Here is a 22,996-nt window from a genome sequence, read left to right as displayed (position 1 = left end):
TGGGCGCAGTGGCTCACCCATAATCCCAGCACTGGGAGGAAATAGGTGGAGTGGATCACAAAGGTCAGGAGTTGAGAGACCAAAGCCCTGACTAACTGTTGAAAACCCGTCTCTACTTGCTAAAAAGCTCTAAATATCAACTGGTGTGGAGGTGCCCACCTGTAATCCCAGCTACTTGGGAGGCTGAGGCAGGAGAATCACTTGAACTTGGGAGGCAGAGGTTGCAGTGAGCGGGAGATGCTTCCACTGCACTCCAGCCTGGGCAACAGACTGAGACTCTGTGTGTCAAAAAAAAAAAAAAAAAAAAGTTTTTAAAGTTACATCTGGCCAGGCGCGGTGGCTTATGCCTGTAATCCCAGCACTTTGGGAGGCCAAGGTGGGTGGATCACGAGGTCAGGAGATCGATACCATCTTGGCTAACACAGTGAAACCCCGTCTCTACTAAAAATACAAAGGAAATTAGCCGGGTGTGGTGGCGGGCGCCTGTAGTCCCAGCTACTCAGAAGGCTGAGGCAGGAGAATGGTGTGAAGCCTGGAGGCAGAGCTTGCAGTGAGCCAAGATCGCATCACTGGCCTCCAACCTGGGCAACAGAGCGAGACCCTGTCTCAAAAAAAAAAAAAAAAAGTTACATCTGATCTTCTTTTATTTATTTTTCTATTTTTCACTATTGAGATGAGGTCTATGATCCCGCCTTGGCCTCCCAAAGTGCTGGAATTACCGAATGTAAGCCACCATGCCTGGCCTCTTTTTTGTTGTTATTTAAGACAGAGTCTCACTCTGTTGTGCTATCACAGCTCACTGCAGCCTCGAACTCCTGAGCTCAAGCAATCCTTGCGCCTCAGCCTCCTGAGTAGCTGGGACTATAGGCGCTTGCCACCACTGATCTCGTCCCACCTCCACTCAAAGCCCTCCAGCTGCTTCCAGCTCAGAGTAAATGCCCAGGCCTTCTGCAAAGCCACCTCCCACTGCCAACGGGCTTTCTCTGCATCCCACTGTGAGACACACTGACCATCACATCAACAAACCGGCAGACAGTTTTTGCTTTTATTGGTCAAGAATTCTTTACAAAACCCACACACACATATCCACACACACACGATGCCTGCCCTGCTGCGGTCACTCTGGCCCTGGTGTCTCCTGGGATCAGGCCCTCCTGGCCTCTCCCAGGGGAAACCATCCTGCAGCCCCTCTGGGTTAGCAGTGAAGGAGCCTAGAGAGGGAATCTCCTTTTCTGCTTCTCTGCTCAGGAACAGAGGTCTGTGCCCCACCTGTGGGGGAGCAGGTGCAGGTGACAGAGAAATAGCATCCTCGTTTTCCCACTACTGAGCCCCCAGAGTTGCCAGCCTGGGCCCCCAATGTCACAGCTGCCAAGGCCTGGGGTCATCTGCTGATTGAACCTTCCCCATCCCCATTTTGCACATTGAAACATAGAGGTCCAAAGATGGGGGACGAGTCACCCAAGATCATGGTGCTGGAGCACAGTGGCAGAGCAGGGACGGGGACTCCGCTCCTCTTGGCCTCCAGGAGGTGGGAAGTGTGAAACCTGGACCCAGCTCGACCCCTCCCCCCTCAGGGAAGGGCAGAGCCAGGGCCTGGGGCATGAAGAGTGCCCAGAGATGATCCCTGGAGCCCGTGCCCAGGGAAAGTGGCCCCCAGGGCAGCTGAGTGAGCAGCAGGGTCTGGGCAGGACTATAAAGGTTTGCCAAGGGTGCCCTCTGTGACTGCCCGCGTGGCTTGCTCAGGGATGCGGCCCGGGTCGGTCAGGATACTGGTAGATGTGCCCAGCTGGCGTAGGGAGTTCAGGACAGCTGGGTGGGAGACAGAGAGAGAGAGAGAGACACCTCCTGGGGTCAGGGCCCTACATTTGGATGCTGGAACCAAAGGGATAGGGGGACGTACTAGTTGGCAAGACTGTCACCCACTCCTAGAACCTCTGTCTACAGGCATCTGGTGGCCAGAGAACCATCTGGGGGATGGGGGGTGGCCACAACCCTAGGCTGTGTTGAAGGCAAGCTGGATGTGGGGTCTAAGCAGGGCGGAACACTCCCTCCACCCCGGAGGCTGGAACCCTCTAGCAGGCAGGGAGATGGCGCACATACTTGGCCGGAGAGCGGGCAGAGAGCAGTACTGGTCCAGCCAGGCCAGTGAGGTCTGGCGGAGGGTGTGCACGCTTGCCGTGGACACCATCCCGTTGAAGGACTCGAACAGAGGCCGGATGAGGATGCTGAACTGGGCCCAGGTCAAGGAGCTGCCTGTGGTCCAGTTGGTACCCCCACCCCATGTGGATCCCTGATGCCCAGTTCAAATCAGGGGAAGAAAGGGCCTGGACAGTGTCTAACCTTGAACCCCAATGACTCCTGCTGCAGCCGCTACTTTTTTTTTTGACAGAGTCTCACTCTGCCGCCCAGGCTGGAGTGTAGTGGCGCAATCTTGCCTCACTGCAACCTCCACCTCCCAGGTTCAAGCCGTTCTCCTGCCTCAGCCTCCTGAGTAGCTGGGATTACAGGCACATGCCACCATGCCCGGCTAATGTTTGTATTTTTAGTTGACACGGGGTTTTGCCATGTTGGCCAGGCTGGTCTTGAACTCCTGGCCTCAAGTGATCCATCTGCCTCAGCCTCCCAAAGTGCTGGGATGACAGGTGTGAGCCACTGCCTCTGGCTTGCAGTCCCTACTTCTGTCCTGCCAAGACCTTCCCAGCACCCTGCCTCTCAGTCCCCTCCTCCTTGCCCCTCCACCGCCCTTACTCTGGGCTGAACCATCCCTCATCCCTGAGCTCCCTCCCTGGGCTCAGTCAATAACTTGATCCCTGAGCCAGATGAGGGAGTGGATTCCAAGTCTTTTTTAGGCGTCACTCCAGAGTTCAGGTTCTCCCAAACTGCCCTCGGGGCTTCCTGAGGTCAGGGCCAAGGCTCCCCTTCCTCAAGGACTCCTCCCTCAGTTTCCCTCTCTGCTCCCAGCCACCCATCCCTGGGCAATTCTGCTGGCCAAGATGGCCAGGACATGGAAGCAAGGGGCATAACAAGAGCCTGTCACCTGGGAGCAGCTCTGAGCCTGCCTGGCCTGGAGAGATAGGCCTCCCATCTCAGGCACAGCCTGGTCTCACCCTGCCACAGCCCCTGCAGCCCTCCAGCCATGGGCTCAAGGGAGGATACCACCCAGAATTTCCAGTTGTGCAGCGTACGGGTTCGGACGTAGTCATCAAACATATCTCGCATCTGGTCAAAACGCTGGTGTGTGATGGGTACCCCTGTAGCGGGCAGCTGCTGCTGGCACAGGCTGAGGGCAGGGCAGGGGTCAGGAGCTGGGGGTCAGGCGGCATGGTCCCGGGTCCCAGCACCCGCCTGGACCCTGCCTACTTAATGGCGGCATTGAGCTCCTCAATCTCGTCCCGCAGCTGCTGGGCCTCCTCCTGCAAGCCCGCGCGCTCCTGCTGTAGCATAAGGATGTACTCGGCTGTCTTCTGCAGTGTGGTAGCTTTGCTGACCTGCAGACGCCATCAGGGGGGCTCAGGCAGGTGCTAGAGGCTGCACCCTGGGACCCACTGGGGCACTGGGAGGGGAGGAGGCAAGAGTGTCTGGAGCACTCCTCTGCAATTGAGTTTTGGGCGGGGGTGTCCAGAAAGGGGCCCCGTGGTTTTGGGGATGCCAGCCTGGGTCCGGGGCTCACCTTGAGGCTGGGCTGGGCACTGAGTGTGCTCACAAGCCCATGAAGGGTGTCAAACCCCAGCTTGATGTTAAAGCGTCGCTTCTGTTCCGCCGAGATGTGTGTGATGCGCCGGTTCTCGGTCTCGGGGAGCAGAGAGTCGGGTAAGCCTAGGAAGGAGCCCGGGAGGGTCTGGGGGTAGCAAACCGATCTTGGGGCGGGGGGATGGTGCCCACCTTGTTGCTGTCTGGACGGCCCCTGCTGAGGATGGGTTGCGGAGGAGAGACGCGGACGCTCAGAGTCCCAGGGCCTGGCATGGAGCTGAGGTCCCCTGACAGCCGCCGCTCACTGCCTGTGGTAGGAACAGACAGACCCACAGAAAGACCGACCCCGGGGAAAGAGTCCCCATTACCCCCTTCCTCTCATCCTGGTACCAGACCCAGTCCCCTTCTTCTTCCTCCTCTTCCCCTTCTCCCGTAGATTCCCCCAATCCCCGCAACCCCTCTCTTTACCGCTGAGCGCTGGGGGTGAGAGCCGCTCCGCTTTGGGGACAAGCAGGGGTCTGGAAGGGGCCAATGTGGCCGGGCCTGGAGGTGGCCGGGGCGGTGTAGGGGCCGGGGTCGGGGGAAGGAATGTGCAGGAGAATTCAGGGACTGTCTCCTGCTGGGGTGGAGAAGGGCGGAGAGTTGGGGTGAAGGCCGTGGGCACAGCCCCACCGCCCAGTGCCTGAGATCTTACCGGGGACCCTGGGGACCGGAGGAGGGTGCTGGATACAAGTGGTGGCTCCAGGGCTTGCTCGGGCTTGGCTGTGCACGGGCGGAACCATGAGGCCACTGGGGCTGGTCCACCCCCGGCATCTTTCAAGACCCCATCCTGCCCCTCCCAAGTCCACACCCCTTTTAGGTACAGGGCCCATGTCCCTCATTCCTCACCACTCTGTCCCTTGAACTGGACCTGCCCCTTCACCGTCATCTTCTGCTCCCATAACCCCCTGTCCTCCCCACCTCCTGGCCTCCCTCCCCAGGCTTTCCTCTCCCTGTTGCTGGCCCTCCTGTCTCACCTGCTGTGAGCAGCTGTGTGAGGCAGGGGTTGTTGCTCCCCGCAGTGGTGGGGGGACTGGCAGTGGCAGGGGCTAAGGTAGGGGGACTGGCTTTCTGTCCCCTAGGGGATGGGGCGGGGGGCTTGCCTCTGGGCACGGAGAAGCAAGGCCCAAAGGCAGGCTCTGAATACCCCGAGGGTAGAAGCTCTATGGGGAAGGGGGTGGGGGCTGGGCTGGGGACAGACTGCGGGGTGGGTGGGAAGGCTGCAGGAGCAGGCAGCGGAGACACTCCTGGGGCAGGAGGGACAGTGGGGAAGGGAAACCTGGGAGAGAAGAGAGGCTCTTCCTGCAGCAAAGCAGTGGGTGGCGCCATGGGAGGGAAGGGAGGTGGGGGGCAGGGCTCCAAGCCTGGCACCTTGGCAGGGGGAGGGTAATGCAGCAGAGGTGGGGGTACAGAAGGGGGTGGGAGCCGGAGCTTGGGGTCTTCAGGAAGGAGGAAATCAGAGCTCAGGAAGGCGCTGGAGTCCAAGGCACCAGGGCAGCTGTTCCGAGCCTGGTTGGGGGGACAGACAGACACTCAGACAGCAGGGAAAATAGCTGCCCCTGGCAGCCATCTGGGCTTCCCCTGCCCTCCCCTGCCCTGGCTGAGTGCTGGACTGCGCCCTGGGGAGAGATAGGAGAAATGAGCCCTGCCTTCCAGCACACACAGGTGTACGTACAAACACAGGGAAGCAGGGAAATTATAATGAGAGAAGGGAGTAGCGTACATCTACGCAAAAAGCAGGAAGAGTGGAGCATCAATCTTCCTGCCCATCCATTTGTCTCCCAAGTAACTTATCCATCCATCCACTAACTTGTCCACCAATCCATCCACCAACCAACCCACCCATCCATTCATCATTCATCCATCCACTAACTGTCCATCAATCCATCCACCAACCAACCCACCCATCCCTTCATCATCCATCCATCCACTAACTTGTCCACCAATCCATCCACCAACCAACCCACCCATCCAATCATCATCCATCCATCCATCCACTAACTTGTCCACCAATCCATCCACTAACCAACCCACCCATCCAATCATCATCCATCCATCCATCCACTAACTTGCCCACCGATCCATCCACTAACCAACCCACTCATCTATTCAATTGTCCATCTACTAATTCATCCATCTTCCATCCATTCACCTACTTATTTATCAATCTATGAAGTAGCTCATCTACCACTCCCTCCACCAGCCCACCAGATATTAAGGCATTAATGAATCCATCCAACCATATATACTTCCTTCATTCATCCACCAACCCATCCATAATCCATCCATCCATCCATTCATTTATCCATCCATCCACCATCTATACATTTACCAGTCACTTAACCACCCATCAGCCCATTCACTGACCCATTAAACTACTCATCTATGTATCCATCCACCAGCCCATCCATCCAACCAACCACTCACCCACCCATATATCCACCAACCCATGTGTGCCTCCCCTGCTGTATAAGGTGCCTCTGTCCATTCACCAAAACACCCATTCATCTGCTCACTGGCTCATTCATTCAGTCACTGACTCACTCATTGGACAATCATTCACTGAATGCTGTTATGTGCCTGAGGCGCATTAGGTATAGAGAATGCAGTGGTGAGCAAAACATAGCCCTTCTAGTAAGGAGCTCACTTTCTGGTGGAGGAGAGACACTCCTCAACAACCAACTAGAATTAGCACCCAAAAAGTCTGATGATGCAGGGAAAAGGCCTATAACAAAGCAGCAGGAAGCAACATCTGAATTGCACCTGGGGACTGGACGCAGTGACTCACACCTGTAATCCCAGCACTTTGGGAGGCCAAGGTGGGCAGACTCCTGAGGTCAGGAGTTCGAGACCAACCTGGCCAACATGGTGAAACCCCATCTCTACTAAAAACACAAAAATAACCTGGAAATCTCTCTCTCTCTCTCTTTTTTTTTTTTTTTGAGGAGTCTCGCCCTGTTGCCCAGGCTGGAGTGCAGTGGCACAATCTCGGCTCACTGCAAGCTCCACCTCCCGGGTTCACGCCATTCTCCTGCCTCAGCTGGGACTACAGGCGCCCGCCAGCATGCCCAGCTAATTTTTTTGTTTTGTTTTGTATTTTTAGTAGAGACGTGGTTTCACCATGTTAGCCAGGCTGGTCTCAATCTCCTGACCTCGTGATCCACCCCCCTTGGCCTCCCAAAGTGCTGGGATTACAGGCGTGAGCCACCGCACCTGACCCGGAAATCTCTTGAACACAGGAGGTGGAGGTTGCAGTGAGCTGAGATCGTGCCACTGCACTCAAGCCTAGGCGACAGAGTGAGACTCCATCTCAAAAAAAAAAAAAGAATTGCACTCAGGAATTCATGAACCAAAATGGTAGATTCACAGTTTCCTAAACATCCATGCTCAGCTTTCTGCCTCGAAGCTTTTGTTCCTGCTGCTCTCCCATCTGGCTTGACCTCGGCCAGTCCCTTCTGTCCAAAGCTGACCTATTCTCTGAGGCCCAGGAGCTCCCCTTCTCCAGGAAGACTTCCACAAGCAACTGGCCCTTGGTGGAGCCCACTCCAGGGTCTCCACGCCCTTAGCTTTCTCCCATGACTGTTTTGTCCAGTTCTGCTTCATGGGGTCCCTCCCAGAGGGCAGAGATGGGGTCTTTCTTCCCCTCCAATCTCCAAGCAGCAAACCGGGCACTCAGGGAGTGTCTGATACCTCCTGGACATGAACAGGGCAGGACCAGCTCTCAAGTGAGCTACATAGGGTTGGACGGGGTGAGGTGAGCTCACCTGCAGACGGCTGTGTCCAGAGAGGTGGGTCATGGCCGAGGAAGCCGGGGGCACCTCTGGGCCCAGGGTCCCACTGCTGAAGAGGGAGTCAACCACGGGACTGAAGCTGGGGGGCTCTGGGAAGTTTGAAGGCATGGGCGGCTGTGGGGGGCGGGAGTTGGTAAAGAAATCTGTAATTCAGACACACAGGGCAACAGCAATTAGGGCCAGGGCTATGGCTGGGAAACAGCCGGGGGGAGCGTAGCCTGTCCCCAGCCTTGGTGGGTAGGGATGTGGGGGCTGGCGGGTGGGGGGTGGGGGTCCCTTCCACAGGAGATTGTGAAACTGGGAGGGTTTCTGTCTCGATCAGGGGAAGCAGCAACCGTCTTGGGTGGAATGAGCCTGGGTGGGAGACAGCAGGGGACTGTGGGTGTGAACGGGGACCCCAGGAAGCAGCCCCCTCCTCAGCCCCAGGCTTAGCTCAGGAAGTCCCCCTCCCCACCCCCTGGTGGCTCCCCTTCCTTGATCTGCTGGAGGTACAGAAAGGGGGTGCCCAGAGAGAGTGCCAGGGTCGGAAAGGGGTGCGGTGTGAGGGGAGGAGGCCTGGGATGGGAGGGGCCCCAGGGTGGCAGAAGTTCAAGAGGGTGAGTTGGAGATGAGAGGGAACACGAAGTCATTGGTTCTGGGACGAGCTTGGTTTGTTGGAAGGTCAGCAGGTGGAGCCTAGGAGTGGGGTGAAGAGTGTAATGCGGGAGGAGGGGCTAAGGCTGGGCTCTGAGTGGGGGGGCGAGAGGGTCCTAAGGCTGGGCTCCGAGTGGGGGGGCGAGAGGGGCCTAAGGCTGGGCTCTGAGTCGAGGGGCGAGAGGGGCCTAAGGCTGGGCTCTGAGTGGGGTCGGGGGGAGAGGAGCCTAAGACTGGGCTCCGAGTGGGGTGAGGGGGAGAGGGGCCTAAGGGTGGGCTCCGAGGCGGGGGGGAGAGGGGCCTAAGGGTGGGCTCTGAGTGGGGTGTGGGCAAGAGGGGGATAAGGGTGGGATCTGAGTGGTGTGGGGGTGAGGGGGGGCCTAAGGCTGGGCTCCGAGTGGGGTGGGGGCGGTGGGGGGCTAAGGGTGGGCTGCGAGTGGGGTGGGGACCAGGGTGGCCTAAGGGTGGGCTCCGAGTGGGGTTGGCGCGAGGGGTCTGGGAAGCCTGCGAGAGCTGGAGGAGGCAGCAGCGGATTGTTTGGGGTGCGGGTTGTGTAAGTCCTGGGCTATTCTGGTTTTGGGAAGCAGCTGGCCACGGCCTGACCACATCCCGGGCCTGGACGCCGCCCGCCCACCCGCTCCCTTCCGGGCACCTTTCTCTGACCCTGACCAGCCTGTGATCTGTGCCAGCTCCCGAGGCCTCCTAGTCTGGGCAGATCTGACCCCACTGGGACAGCTCCCCACAGGCCTGGGTGGACCCCAGCTCCCCGCTTTTTCCCTCCAACCCCCTGCCAGGAGAGCTGCTCAAGTCTGCCTCCCAGGAGCCACCTCCAAGGAGACCAGGAGTCAGTTAGATAATGTCACCCCAAACCCAGAACTCACTTGGGGGGTCAAGTGTGTGTGTGTGTGTGTGTGTTTGTGTGTTTGTGTCTTCACCCCCAACCCCATCCCCCAGAGACAGGGTCATGCTATGTTGCCAGGGCTGGTCTCAAACTCCTGGCCTCAAGCCATCCTCCTGCCTCAGCCTCCTAAAGTGCTGGGATTATAATGAGCCTGTGTGGGAGATGGCAGGGGACTGTGGGTGTGAACAGGGACCCCAGGAAGCAGCCCCTCCCTGCGCAGCACCAGGCTTAGCTCAGGAACCCCCCTCCCCACCCCCGGTGGCTCCCATTCCCCGATCCGCTGGTACAGAAAGGAGGTGCCCAGAGAGAGTGCCAGGGTGGGAAAGGGGTGCGGGGCGAGGGGAGGAGGTCAGCCACTGTGCCCTGCTGTCACCCAGGCTGGAGTGCAGCAGCGCGATCTCAGCTCACTGCAACCTCCGCCTCCTGGGTTCAAACGATTCTCATGCCTCGCCTTCCTGAGTAGCTGGGATTACAGGCGTGCACCACCACGCCCAGCTAATTTTTGTATTTTTCAGCAAAAACAGAATTTTGCCATGTTGCCCAGACTAGTCTCAAACTCCTGAGCTCAAGCGATCCTCCCGCCTTGGCCTCCTAAAGTGCTGGGATGACAGGAGTGAGTCACCGCGCCCGGCCCTGTGTGTCATAAGTGGCTCTGCTTTGCAGGAGGGTGTAGGGCCTGTATGTTGCAGTGGCTGAACCCTCAAGTCTCAGCATGGGGTCTGCATGCAGCCTCTGTCTGCCCCCTGGGTGTCTGTCGCTCCGTCTGAGGCCTTGTGAACCTGTCTTGCCGTGATAGCGTGCTACATGTGCGTCTGCTCGGTGCCTGTCCGCGCGTCTAACCCCATAGTGAAACGGTGTCTTCGTGCTGTCCTGCTGCCTTTCTTTCTCTCTCTCTGTTTCTTTCTCTCTCTCGCTCTCTCTCTTTCATTCTTTTTTTTTCTTTCTTTCTTTTTGATATGGAGTCTCGCCCTGTAGCCCAGGCTGGGGTGCAGTGGCGCGATCTCGGCTCACTGCAACCTCTGCCTCCCAGTTTCAAACGATTCTCCTTGCCTCAGCCTCCTGAGTAGCTGGGATTATAGGTGCCCCTGCTGCCTTTCTTTAAAAGGGGGACCACGCTGGGTGCGGTGGCTCACACCTGTAATCCCAGCACTTTGGGAGGCTGAGGTGGACAGATCACCTGAGGTCAGGAGTTCGAGACCAACCTGGCCAATGTGGTGAAACCCCGTTTTTACTAAAAAAAAAAAAGAAAGAAAGAAAAGAAAAATACAAAAATTAGTCGGGTGTGGTGGTGGGCGCCTGTAGTCCCAGCTACTCTGGAGGCTGAGACAGGAGAATTGCTTGAACCCGGGAGGTGGAGGTTGCAGTGAGCCAAGATCATGCCACTGCACTCCAGCCTGGGTGACAGAGCAAGACTCTGTCTCAAAAAAAAGGGGGAACAGGTGGGAGATGGCGAGTGGTCACTGCTGCTCCCCCATCTCCCAGGTCCACAGGTCCTGTCACTAGGCCCCCGAGGCCTTGGCTCTAGAATCAGCCTCATGCTTTGCCTGGCCCCAGGCTGCTGAGGGCCTAGGGCTCCTCCCTGCTCACAGCTGCAGCCCACTCCCTGGGGCCCGGGCAGGCGTCATGGCGCAGCAAGCCCCTCTCATCCCTGAGTCACCAGCCACCCCCTTACCATCGCTGCCCAGGCCTGTCTCAAGAATCCACCCTGCCTTGAGAGAAGATTCTTCCCAGCCCAAGCTGCTCACCAGGGCCCAAGTCCCTCCCTAGCCTCTGTCCCCTCCATGGACCTGACCTGCCATCCCCTCCCTGAGCTCCTCTGCCTCTGGCTGCCTCCCTGAGCCCCGCTCACCAAGCCTCCTGCCTCCATAGAGTTCTGGTCCCCTCCCTGGGTTTCCAGCTGGGCCTCCCCAGTGGGAGGCTCTTGGGGGCAACGAGAGCTGCTGTCTTGGTGGTACCATTGCGCTCTGCCCTCTGGGTACACGGGATGTTTGATATGAGAGGGCCACACAAGCCACCTCCTCTGTGTGGCCCACACTTGTCCCCCCACGCACCAGCAGCCACCCAGGTCTGCCAGAAATCGCCTCCTAGCCCCAGTCCCTGCTGGTCTTGCCCAGACCCCAGGTCGGGGTGGCTGGGCTCCTACCTGTGGCCGGGCGCTCTGTGCCCAGACAGGGCCGCTGCCCTCCCAGGCTGGCCTGCTCCCAGGGCACTGCCATGCACACTTCTGCCCCCGGGCAGCCCCCACCCCCGCCCAGGGCTGGAGCAGGGGTGGGGGTGGTTCCTCATTCCCTAGTCCCCGCCCCATAGGCCTCCACCTCTTGATTGACAGGCCCAGGATCCCGTGGGGAAGGAATTAGGAGATCACTAAGATGAAGCCTTTATCCCAGGGACCCTCTTGCTGTCCCCAGGGGCTTCAGTGAGATGGGCTGAGCCTGGATCTTCTACCTGGCCTGCACATAGCTCCCGGGACCCCTAAATGTGTGGCTATCGGCAATAACCTGCAAGACCTACGGCTGAGTGAGGAAGGCCGCTTGGAAAGTCAGTTGTGAAAACAAAGACAATTGTCCACATGTGCTTCCACCGCCAGGAGCATCTCTGGGAGGACAGAGGAATCAGTAACTTGGTGGCCCTGGGGTCAGGAGAGGGAGACAGGGACACTCATGACTTAGAAAAACTGCTTTAGGCCAGGCGTGGTGGCTCATACCCGTAATCCCAGCACTTTGGGAGGCTGAGATGGGAGGATCACTTAAGGTCAGGAGTTCAAGACCAGCCTGGCTAACATGGCAAAACCCCCTCTCTACTAAAAATACAAAAATTAGCTGGGCATGGTGGCATGAGCCTGTAATCCCAGCTACTCGGGAGGCTGAGGCACAAGAATCACTTGAACCCGGGAGGCAGAGGTTGCAGTGAGCCAAGATGGAGCCATTACACTCCAGCCTGGGTGACAGAGTAAGACTCTGTCTCAAAAAAAAAAAAAAAAAGCTTTACAAGATATGATGCCTGGGATTTTCTTTAAAATAACACTGGGCATGGTGGCACACACCTGTAATCCCAGCACTTTGGGAGGCTGAGGTGGGAGGATCTCTTGAGCCCAGGAGTTCTAGACCAGCCTGGACAATACAGGGAGGCCCTGTCTCTTCAAAAAAAAAAAATTAGCCAGGCATAGGGGTGCGTGCCTGTGGTCTCAGCTACTCGGGAGGCTGAGGTGGGAGGATCACTTGAGCCTGGGAGGTTGAGGCTGCAGTGAGCTGTGATTGTGCCACTGCACTCCAGCCTGGGCAACAGAGTGAGACTCCTTCTCAAAAAAAGAAAAGAGAAAAATAAAAGATGACTGGCCAAGAGTTGATAAGTCGATGACATCAGTGATGGTGACTTGGGAGTTTTTTTGCTGAACTACTTTCTCTACTAGTGTGTGCATGGTTGAAATGTCCTCTAGTAAATAGTTTTATTTTTTATTTTTATTTTTTATTGTTTTTTTGAGATGGAGTCTTGCTCTGTTGCCCAGACTGGAGTGGCATGATCTTGGCTCACTGCAAGCTCCACCTCCCAGGTTCACGCCATTCTCCTGCCTTAGCCTCCCTAGTAGCTGGGACTACAGGTGCCCGCCACCACACCTGGCTAATTTTTTTTGTATTTTATTAGAGACGGGGTTTCACCGTGTTAGCCAGGATGGTCTTGATCTCCTGACCTCGTGATCTGCCCGCCTTGGCCTCCCAAAGTGCTGGGATTATAGGCGTGAGCCACCATGCCCGGTCTTTTTTATTTTTATTTTTTTTGAGACAGTCTTGCTCTATTGCCCAGGCTGGAGTGCTGTGGTGCAATCTTGGCTCACTGCAACCTCTGCCTCCCAGGTTCAAGCGATTCTCCTGTCTCAGCCTCCTGAGTAGCTGGGATCACAGGCGCCTGCCACCACGCCCAGCTAATTTTAGTATTTTTAGTAGAGACGGGGTTTCACCATGTTGGTCAGGTTGGTCTCGAACTCCTGACCTCAGGTGATCTGCCCGACTCGGCCTCCCAAAAGTGCTGGGATTACCGGTGTGAGCCACCACACCCGGCCTAGCAAATAGTTTTAAAATGCATTGTGTGAAAAATAAATAGACCCAAATAACTCAAAGTTCTCTCCCCTGAGAGGGTCCCGGCATTCACTGCTTTCTTGGGAGCCCCTGGTTCCCTGGCCAGGTACTGTCTTGGGCCCTGCCCTCACTGGAGGCCACACCAGCTGTACAAAAGACCAGGAAGACCCCTCAGAAACCACCCAGACCTTCTAGGCATGGTGGCTCATGCCTGTAATCCCAGCACTTTGGGAGGCCAAGGCAAGGGGATGGCTTGAACTCCGGAGTTTGGGACCAGCCTGGGCAACACGGTGAAACCCCATCTCTACCAAAAATACAAAAAAAAAATGGTCGTGGGTGTGGTGGTGCACACCTGTAGTCCCAGCTACCGGGAGGCTGGAGGTGGGAGGACTACTCTTGAGTCTGGGGAGGCAAGAGTTAGAGCATCACTGCACTCCAACCTGGGTGATAGAGTCAGACACCATCTCAAAAAAAAAAAAAAAAAAAAGAAATCACCCAGACTATCTGCTCCCCCAGAGGGGCCTGGGATAGACTCATCGGCCTTTCTCACAGGGACCCTGCCCATCCACCCCACCTGGGGAGGGGCTCGCCCCACCTGAGATGTCCATGAAGTCATCCAGGCTTGGCTGCAGTGGCGTCAGGTCCGGCTGGATCATGTCAGCATTGCCGACGTAGGCTAGAGGCAGCAGTGGTGACATCAGCAGTAGCAGGCAGGGAGGAGTGGGGGTCTCCAACCTCATCCCCAGCCATCCCTCCCTTGGCCTCCTGGAATCTCACAGGCCTTCACCCCTCTCCCCTGCCCCTTCTCAGACCCTCACCATCCTCAGGCGGCAGCTGCAGGGACGAAGGGCCAGACTGAGTCATGGTGAAGAGAGTGTCCGAGATGTCGGACAAAAAGCAATTGAGGTCCAGGAGCTGCCGCCCACCCGGCTCCTCCTCTGGGTCCCCCAGCAGCACGGGGACCACACTGGAGAAGAGCTGTTTGCACCATTGCTCCGGCGGCGGCCACCCGCCTTCCGCCTAGGGAGACAGAGCCGTCAGCAGCCGCTGAAGAGCTCCCACTGTCCCGAACTTCCATATCACCCCTCTCCAGGGTCAAGTGGTCAGCAGGACAGAGGGTTTGTCTGTGCACACCTCTGTCACCTTTCCCTAGTGGTCCTGGCTAGCTGCTTGAAAGGCCAGGATCACTCCATTGGCCTCTAAGAACTTCCCCCAGGAGACAGACCAGGATGCAGATACAGGAGTCCCCCTCCTGCCCTTTAGATTTTTTCCTGTCTGGGACCCCAGTTCTTTGGTCCCTCTGTTTTGTTTTTGTTTGTTTTCTTTTTCTTTTTCTTTTCTTTTTTTTTTTTTTTTAGACGGAGTCTCTGTTGCCCAGGCTGGTGTGCAGTGGCGTGATCTCAGCTCACTGCAAACTCCACCTCCCAGGTTCAAATGATTCTCCTGCCTCAGCCTCTCGAGTAGCTGAGATTGCAGGCATGCGCCACCATGCCCGGCTAATTTTTGTATTTTTAGTGGAGATGGGGTTTCACCATGTTGGCCAGGCTGGTCTCGAACTCCTGACCTCAGGTGATCCACCCGCCTCGGCCTCCCAAAGTGCCGAGATGACAGACATGAGTCACTGCTCCCGGCCTGGTCCGTCTGTTCTCCCATACCTCCCACCACTTGCTCAATGACCTGGGGTCTTCTCACCACCGCACCCCCATCCCCCAAAAAGAAAAGAGCTCAACAAATGAACCACAGGACGGCAGTCACGTCCCACATCCCACCCTCACGCCCAGCCACTGTCCTGCCCACGCAGGCGGAAGCTTTCAACTCTCTGCCTCCTACTTGGGGGGCGAAGAGATGCGCTTCCCTGCTGGACTTACAGAGCACCCACCTGCTTAGGGGCCAGGAGGTCCTCTTCCCTGCTGGACTTACGGAGCTGCAGGGACACACAGAGCTGGACACCGGATCCCTTGCCCACCCTCCATCACTTCCCCCCAAAAGTCTCTCCTACTCACAAGCAGTGAGATCCCCCATTTCCCATTAGGAGCTCCCCCGAACCCCAGGTAAGGAGGCTGTTAGGAGGCCCTGTGGCCACATGGTGGCGCTGTCGGCTCGGGACTGAATGGAGGGCCCGAGGGGCGCAAGCTGGGGGGTCAGGATCCCCTTTCCCGGGATCTTCCGAGGCGGGCAGTAGCCGGCAGCCGCAGGTGAAAGCTCTGGGGCCTCCCTGGGCCCCGCCACTGACCCGCTTCTTGTAGTAGATGCGCCACTTGTGGTATTCCCGCATCACCACCTCGATGCGCCGCTTCCAGTAGTTCCCCTCCAGGACCACGGCCTGGGGTGGGGGCCGGGGGAGGGGGATCAGTAGGGAGGGGAGCACCGCACACCCATCTCCCACCCTTCACCCCATCCCTGTCTGCCCAGCGCAAGGCTACAGGAGGCAGGGGCTGGTCTTGTGGGTGGGCAGGCGAGCAGGTGGGCAGGCGGTCCAGAACCCAGCTACCTCCGGTTTCCGGTGCGCATCAGCCTCAGGCCCCTGCAGGGGGGTCACGAAGCCACACACGGGGCTCTTCCTCCGCTCCACATCTGAGAGAAGGGGGCCAGGTTAGGGGCACCCAGCTTCCTCATCCCCCACCTCATCCCAGGGGACTGGGACTCAAGTGACACCCTACGAAATCCTGCTTGGCCTTGGACGTTCAGATTAAGTGCCCATGCTGCCTCCTCCAGGAAGTCTTCTCGGAGGATGCGGATGCGATAACCTCCTAGATCTTTTTTTGTTTTTTTTTTTTTGAGATGGAGTTTCACTCTTGTTGCCCACGCTGGAGTGCAGTGGCGCGATCTCGGCTCACTGCAACCTCCGCCTCCCGGGTTCAGGCGATTCTCCTGCCTCAGCCTCCTGAGTAGCTGGGACTACAGGCACCCACCACCAGGCCCAGCTAATTTTTGTATTTTTGGTAGAGACGGGATTTCACCATGTTGGCCAGGCTGGTCTTGAACTGCTGACCTCAGGTGATCCACCTGCCTCAGCCTTCCAAAGTGCTGGGATTACAGGCTTGAACCACTGCACCCAGCCTGTTCCTCTTCTAGGGGGCACTGTGAATGCAATCTCCCACACCTTCTCTGGGTCCCTCTGGAGCCCCGTAGGTACACTGGCAAAGACTGCTGAATGGATTGTGGGACCATAGACCACAGAGAGCGAGCTGCCTCCAGAAAGTCCCAGTTAGGGCCGGGCGCGGTGGCTCACGCCTGTAATCCCAGCACTTTGGGAGGCCAAGACGGGCGGATCACGAGGTCAGGAGATCGAGACCATCCTGGCTAACACAGTGAAACCCCGTCTCTACTAAAAAAAATACAAAAAACTAGCTGGGCGAGGTGGCAGGCGCCTGTAGTCCCAGCTACTTGGGAGGCTGAGGCAGGAGAATGGCGTGAACTCAGGAGGCGGAGCTTGCAGTGAGCTGAGATCCGGCCACTGCACTCCAGCCTGGGTGACAGAGCGAGACTCCGTCTCAACAACAACAACAAAAAATTAGCCGGGCATGGTGGCGCATGCCTGTAGTCCCAGCTACTCAGGAGGCTGAGGCAGGAGAATTGCTTGAACCCAAGGGGTGGTGGAGGTTGCAGTGAGATCACACCACTGCACTCCAGTCTGGTGACAGAGGAAGAATCCATCTCAAAAAAAAAAAGAAAGAAAAAAAGAAAGTCTTGGTTAGACCGGGAGGCCAGGGGCCTAGAGCCTTGGGTCCTCTGCCTCAGGAGGCTTGGCACTACCCACTTTCATTGCAGAGAACCACCCTTGGTTCACTTCTGATCACCAACCTGCGTCCTCTTCCAGGCCTCCACCTCCCCTCCCAGTCTCCAATCCTGACCTCTCCCCAGGCTCTTGCCCTTGGCCCCAACACACATTCCAGGCTCTTTTTTGTTTTTGTTGTTTTTTCTGAAACAGGGTCTTGCTCTGTTGCCCAGGCCAGAGTGCAGTGGTGCAATCATAGCTCACTGAAGGCTTCACCTCCTGGGCTCAAGCGATCCTCCTGCCTCAGCCTCTGGCGTACACCACCATGTCTGGCTAATTTTTAAATTATCTGTAGAGACAGGGTCTCCCTGTGTTGCCCAGGCTGGTCTCGAACTCCTGAGCTCAAGGAATCCTCTTGCCTTGGCCTCCCAAGGTATTGGGATTACAGGCATGAGCCACTGTGCCTGGCCTCTTCTTTTTTATTATTGTTATTTTTAATTTTTTGGTAGAGACAGGGTCACACTATATTGCCTGGACTGGCCTCGAATTCCTGGGCTCACCAGGCTTTTCTTTATCTCCTAGCTTCCCTGTCCACTTTTTTTTTTTTTTTGAGATGACATTTTGCTCTTGTTGCCCAGGCTGGAGTACAGTGCCACGATCTCAGCTCACTGCAACCTCCACCTCCCGGGTTCAAGCGATTCTCCTGCCTCAGCCTCCCAAGTAGCTGCGATTACAGGCAGGCGTCACTACGCCTGGCTAATTTTTGTATTTTCAATAGAGACATGGTTTCACCATATTGGTCAGGCTGGTCTCAAACTCCTGACCTCAAATGATCTCCCACCTCAGCCTCCCAAAGTGCTGGGATTACAGGTGTCAGCCACCGCACCAGGCCCTGGCCACTTTGTGTATGTGTGTGTGTGTGTGTGCTTGAGACAAGGACTCAATCTTTTGCCCAGGCTGGTGTGTGTGTGTGTGTGTGTGTGTGTGTGTGTGTGTGTGTGTGTGTTTGAGACAAGGACTCAATCTGTTGCCCAGGCTGGGGTGTGTGTGTGTGTGTGTGGCCGCGCGCTTGAGATAAGGACTCAATCTGTTGCCCAGGCTGGTTTTGTGTGTGTGTGTGTGTGTGTGTGTGCTTGAGACAAGGACTCAATCTGTTGCCCAGGCTGGTGTGTGTATGTGTGTGTGTGTTTGAGACAAGGACTCAATCTGTTGCCCAGGCTGGGGTGTGTGTGTGTGTGTGTGGTGGTGGTGGTGCCATTGGAGATAAGCAAGGACTCAATCTGTTGTCCAGCTACTCTTTGTGTGTGTGTGGAGTGTGTGGTGGTGGTGTGGTGTTGAGACAAGGACTCAATCTGTTGCCCAGGCTGGTGTGTGTGTGTATGTGTGTGTGTGTGTGTGTGTGTGTGTGTGCTTGAGACAAAGACTCAATCTGTTGCCCAGGCTGGAGTGCAGTGGCAGGGATTTTGGGTCACTTCAATCTCCACGTCCTGGGTGCCAGTGATCCTCCCACCTCAGCCTCCAGGGTAGCTGGGACTACAGGCATATGTCACTGCACCCAGCTAACTTGTGAATTCTTTAAAAAATTCAACATAGTTTTACCATGTTGCCCAGGCTGTTCTCAAACTCCCGGGCTCAAGCGATCTGACTGCTTCAGCCTCCCAAAGTGCTGGGATTGCAGGCGTGAGCCACCACGCCCAGCCCCTGACCACTTTTCACGGACTCCTTTGCAATGCCCACCCCGCAGCCTCTCTCACTCTGGCCCTTTCCTGCTCTAGCCTCATATCCAGCTGCCTGAGGACCCTCCCTAGGATGTCCCAAAACTTGCCACAAAAACCCCACTGACTCCCAGCATTCGAGGTCTGACTATTATATTCCAGGTCTGATTGAGATAAAAAGTCTCAATCTCATAGGATCTGTGACATTTCTCCCACTGTCCCCTCCCCTCCATCCTCTCTCACTGTGTCACCCCCTGGCCTGGTGTCATTTCTCACAGGGACCTCCCTGACTCCAGCTTTACACGCTAAGCTCATCTTCCAGTTGCAGCCAGGTCAATTATTTCTAAAGTGCAGTTCAGGTCTGGAACCCTCCATGTCTCCCTACTGCCTCTGGGACAAAGTCCACACTCCTTGGCTTGGCTTTCAAGCCCCTCCCCCTCCTCATGACTGGGCCACCACTTGCTTCTCCCAGCTCCTCGTCTCCTTTTTTTGAGACGGGGTCTCACTCTTGTCACCCAAGTTGGAGAGCAGTGGTACAGTGCTACGGCCTTGGCTCACTGCAGCCTCCACCTCCCAGGCTCAAGTGATCCTCCCACTTCAGCCTCCCGAGTAGCTGGGACTACAGGCATGTGCCACCATGCCCGGCTGGTTTTTTGTAGTTTTGGTAGAGACGGGGTTTCGCCATGTTGCCCAGGCTGCTCTTGATCTCCTGAGCTCAGGCGATCCACCTGCCTCGGCCTCCCAAAATGCTGGAATTACAGGCGTGAGTCACCACACCCGGCCTCCCTATCTCCTTTATACACCTCACCTTGAAGTCACATAGCCCACCTTTTTTTTTTTTTTTTTTGAAATGAAGTCTCGGCCGGGCGCGGTGGCTCAAGCCTGTAATCCCAGCACTTTGGGAGGCCGAGACGGGCGGATCACGAGGTCAGGAGATCGAGACCATCCTGGCTAACACAGTGAAACCCCGTCTCTACTAAAAATACAAAAAACTAGCCGGGCGTGGTGGCGGCGCCTGTAGTCCCAGCTACTCGGGAGGCTGAGGCAGGAGAATGGCGGGAACCTGGGAGGCGGAGCTTGCAGTGAGCCGAGATCGCGCCACTGCACTCCAGCCTGGGCGACAGAGCGAGACTCCGCCTCAAAAAAAAAAAAAAAAAAAAGAAATGAAGTCTCACTCTGTCACCCAGGCTGGAGTGCAGTGGCCTGATCTTGGCTCACTGCAACCTTTGCCTTCTGGGTTCAAGCAATACTCCTGCCTCAGCTCCCCTAGTAGCGGGGATTACAGGCATGTGCCACCACGTCCCACTAATTTTTGTATTTTTAGTAGAGATGGGGTTTCTCCATGTTGGCCAGGCTGGCCTCCAATTCCTGACCTCAAGTGATCTGCCCACCTGGGCCTCCTAAAGTGCTGGGATTACAGGCGTGAGCCGCCACATCCAGCCCTTCTGGTCTTATTCTACAGGGAAGCCCCGCTTACCTTCCCTCCTCTGTCCATAATTCAGGATAGCACCTCCTCCAGGAAGCCTTCCTGCCTCCCAAAGCCCACAGCTCTGCCCACCTCCTCTTCACCCTGGCTTGTCAGGTCTTTACATGCTCACCTTGCGACAGGGAATAAAAGCAGCTCCTGCCTTTGGCACAGAGCTTGACACGCAGCTGGTCTACTTAGAGGCAACCTGAGACTTTCCCTGGCTGCTCTGACAAAGAGAACAGCTGCTGACCCTTCCTGCCCCAGCCAACTTCCTCTGGGACAAACGAGGACACAGAGGAAGGGGGACCACTGGAACATGAAATGTACTAGGGCTTTTTAGCATCATTTACAAAGTTCTGTCCTAAAGAACACTCTCCAGAATCTGCCGGGCGCGGTGGCTCACACCTGTAATCCCAGCACTTTGGGAGGCTAAGGTGGGTGGACCACTTGAACCAGGAGTTCAAGACCAGCCTGGGCAACATAGTGAGACCCCCATCTCTACTAAAAATACAGAAATTAGCCAGGCATGGTGGTGCATGCCCATAATCCCAGCTACTTGGGAGGCTGAGGCATGAGAATTGCTTGAACACGGGAGGCAGAGGTTGCAGTGAGCCAAGACTGCACCACTGCACCCCAGCCTGGGTGACAGAGTGAGACTGTCTCAAAAAAAAAAAAGCATTCTCCAAAATGGACACTCATAGGATTGAAGGAGGGGTTTTGTCCTAGTTTCTGAGCCCAGCTTGGACAGAAAACAAAGGGATGGGTCCTTGGGTGCATAGACTCCCAGGGGGCTAGATAAGGAAGGAGGGTCTCAAAGCGTGTCTGCCCCTGGCTTTCCAGATGAGGAAATAAACACCAGCAAAGATGAAATTTGTCCTGGTACGGTGTAGTGGCTCATGCCTGTAACCCTAACATTTTGGGCGGCTGAACTGAGAGGACTGCTTGAGGCCAGGAGTTTGAGACCAGCCTGAGCAACCTAGTGAGACCCTGCCCCTACAAAAAATTAAAAATAAAAAATAGCTGGGTGTGGGGGCGCATGCCTGTAGTCCCAGCTACTAGGGAGGCTGAGGTGGGGGAATTGCTTGAGCCCAGGAATCGGAGGCCGCAGTGAGCTATGTTGGCTTCACTGCACTCCAGCTTGGGTGAAAAAGCGAGACCCCGTCTCAAAAAATAAAATTAAAAAAGTTTGTTAGGCCAGGCGCGGTGGCTCACGCCCGTAATCCCAGCAGTTTGGGAGGCCGAGGTGGGCAGATCACCTGAGGTTGGGAGCTCGAGACCAGCCTGACCAACATGGAGAAACCCTGTCTCTACTGAAAATACAAAAAATTAGCTGGGCATGGTGGCGTGCACCTGTAGTCCCAGCTACTCAGGAGGCTGAGGCAGGAGAATCGCTTGAACCCGGGAGGCGGAGGTTGCAGCGAGCCAAGATCGCACCATTGCACTCCAGCCTGGGCAACAGAGTGAGACTCCGTCTCAAAAAAAAAAAAAAAAAAGAAAAGAAAAGAAAAGAAAAAAAAAGTTTGTCCAGGGCTTCCAGAGAGTCAGGGCGGAGTGGTTCTCCCCTCCCCAGCCCAGCGACCCCACGCTCTGGACTGTTTCTCATGGAAAGGCTGTGCCTTCCTGGGGGCTGGGGCAGGCTTTGTTTAACACCGATAAGTTCATCCCTTCATTCAGCCGCCTAACCCTTTGCACCTATGCTGGGACAGATACTGGGACAGGACACATGGATGAATCAGGCAGGGTGCCCACAGCTTAGTGGGAGAGATAAGGAAAGTAAACAAACACCACGAGACAATGTAAAGTGGAAAGTCCTTCTTGCCCCAGGAGCGGTGCAAAGTGCCGGGGAGCTCCCAGGAAACCAAGACAATTTCAGAGTGTGGCAGAATGACTGTTGGATCACGAAAGGAAGGATCTTAGAGGCTAGGAGCCTGCAGGGGGTGGCCGGGCCCTTCTTGCTTGAGCCCTAAGGTGAGACATTAGGGACATCGAGCCAAGCAGCCCCTCTCCTCCCCGCTCCCATGAAGCCCACCTTCAAACCTTTGGCGTTTAGGGAGGAGGAGGGGTCTTGACATTTGTTGTATGTGTGTCACGTGCTGCTATGACTATGACAGTGAGATACGGATGATCTCACTGAAAACTCAGTGAACCTCAGAAATAGGACCTATTAGCCAGGCGCAGTGGCTCGTGCCTGTAATCCCAGCACTTTGGGAGGCCGAGGTGGGCAGATCACTTGCGGCCAGGAATTCAAGACCAGCCTGGGCAACATGGCGAAACCCCGTCTCTACTAAAAATACAAAAATTAGCTAGGCATGGTGGCAGGCGCCCGTAGTCCCAGCTACTTGGGAGGCTGAGGCACAATAGTTGCTTGAACTGGGAGGTGAAGGTTGCAGTGAGCTGAGATCGTGCCATTGCACTCCAGCATGGGTGACAGAGCAAGACTGTTTCAAAAAAAGAAAACCAAGAAAAAACAAATAGGACCTCTCATTCCCATCTTCACAAGCTTTGCAAGCTTACGCTCTGGGAGGCTGGAGACTTTGCCAAGCCCACACAGGTAGGGCGTGCTAGGGCTTGACTGAAACCTCACTCTGTCTGATTCCGAACCTGAGGTCCTTCCAGCAACTTGTACAATAGCTGGAGACCAGTGTGTCTGGGTGAGGACCCCGGGTGACATCATGCCTCAACTGTCATCAGAAATTTCTTCTGTAGGCTGGGTGTGGTGGCTCACGCCTATAATCCCAGCACTTTGGGAGGCTGAGGCGGGCAGATCACCTGAGGTCAGGAGTTCGAGACCAGCCTGGCCAACATGGTGAAACCCTGTCTCCACTAAAAATACAAAATTTGGCAGGCGCATGTAATCCCAGCTACTTGGTGCCCACAGTTTAGCGGGACAGATAAGGGAAGTAAACAAACAACACGAAACAATACAAATTGGAAAGTCCTTCTTGCCCCAGGAGCGGTGCAAGAGGCT

At 56.1% G+C, this 22,996-nt stretch overlaps 1 protein-coding gene across 4 annotated transcripts in view; it reads right to left on the bottom strand.

Moving 5' to 3' along the window:
* Positions 1 to 1,031: 1,031 nt before the first annotated feature.
* The window catches only part of MLXIPL (MLX interacting protein like), a 54,278-nt gene continuing 32,313 nt past the window's right edge, over positions 1,032 to 22,996 (bottom strand). For 2 of the 4 annotated variants that reach the window (XM_021935742.2, XM_021935739.2), the window contains exons 3-16: positions 15,619 to 15,701; positions 15,361 to 15,450; positions 15,007 to 15,051; positions 13,946 to 14,147; positions 13,723 to 13,803; positions 7,494 to 7,663; positions 4,707 to 5,238; positions 4,159 to 4,452; positions 3,883 to 3,998; positions 3,671 to 3,790; positions 3,361 to 3,488; positions 3,157 to 3,280; positions 2,101 to 2,230; positions 1,032 to 1,809 (exon numbers count right to left, since the gene is read on the bottom strand). In XM_021935742.2, coding sequence (XP_021791434.2) covers positions 1,691 to 1,809; positions 2,101 to 2,230; positions 3,157 to 3,280; positions 3,361 to 3,488; positions 3,671 to 3,790; positions 3,883 to 3,998; positions 4,159 to 4,452; positions 4,707 to 5,238; positions 7,494 to 7,663; positions 13,723 to 13,803; positions 13,946 to 14,147; positions 15,007 to 15,051; positions 15,361 to 15,402 — 2,103 coding nt within the window. In that variant the 5' untranslated portion in view covers positions 15,403 to 15,450; positions 15,619 to 15,701 and the 3' untranslated portion in view covers positions 1,032 to 1,690. The remainder of the gene's footprint in view (positions 1,810 to 2,100; positions 2,231 to 3,156; positions 3,281 to 3,360; positions 3,489 to 3,670; positions 3,791 to 3,882; positions 3,999 to 4,158; positions 4,453 to 4,706; positions 5,239 to 7,493; positions 7,664 to 13,722; positions 13,804 to 13,945; positions 14,148 to 15,006; positions 15,052 to 15,360; positions 15,451 to 15,618; positions 15,702 to 22,996) is intronic. The other 2 variants (XM_021935740.2, XM_021935741.2) reach the window with 2 other exon arrangements.

This window comes from Papio anubis, chromosome 4 (assembly GCF_008728515.1).
Source record: "Papio anubis isolate 15944 chromosome 4, Panubis1.0, whole genome shotgun sequence".
Lineage (NCBI taxonomy): Eukaryota > Metazoa > Chordata > Mammalia > Primates > Cercopithecidae > Papio > Papio anubis.
Note: the sequence above shows the minus strand (reverse complement) of the source record. Positions and strands in the feature narration are given on the sequence as shown.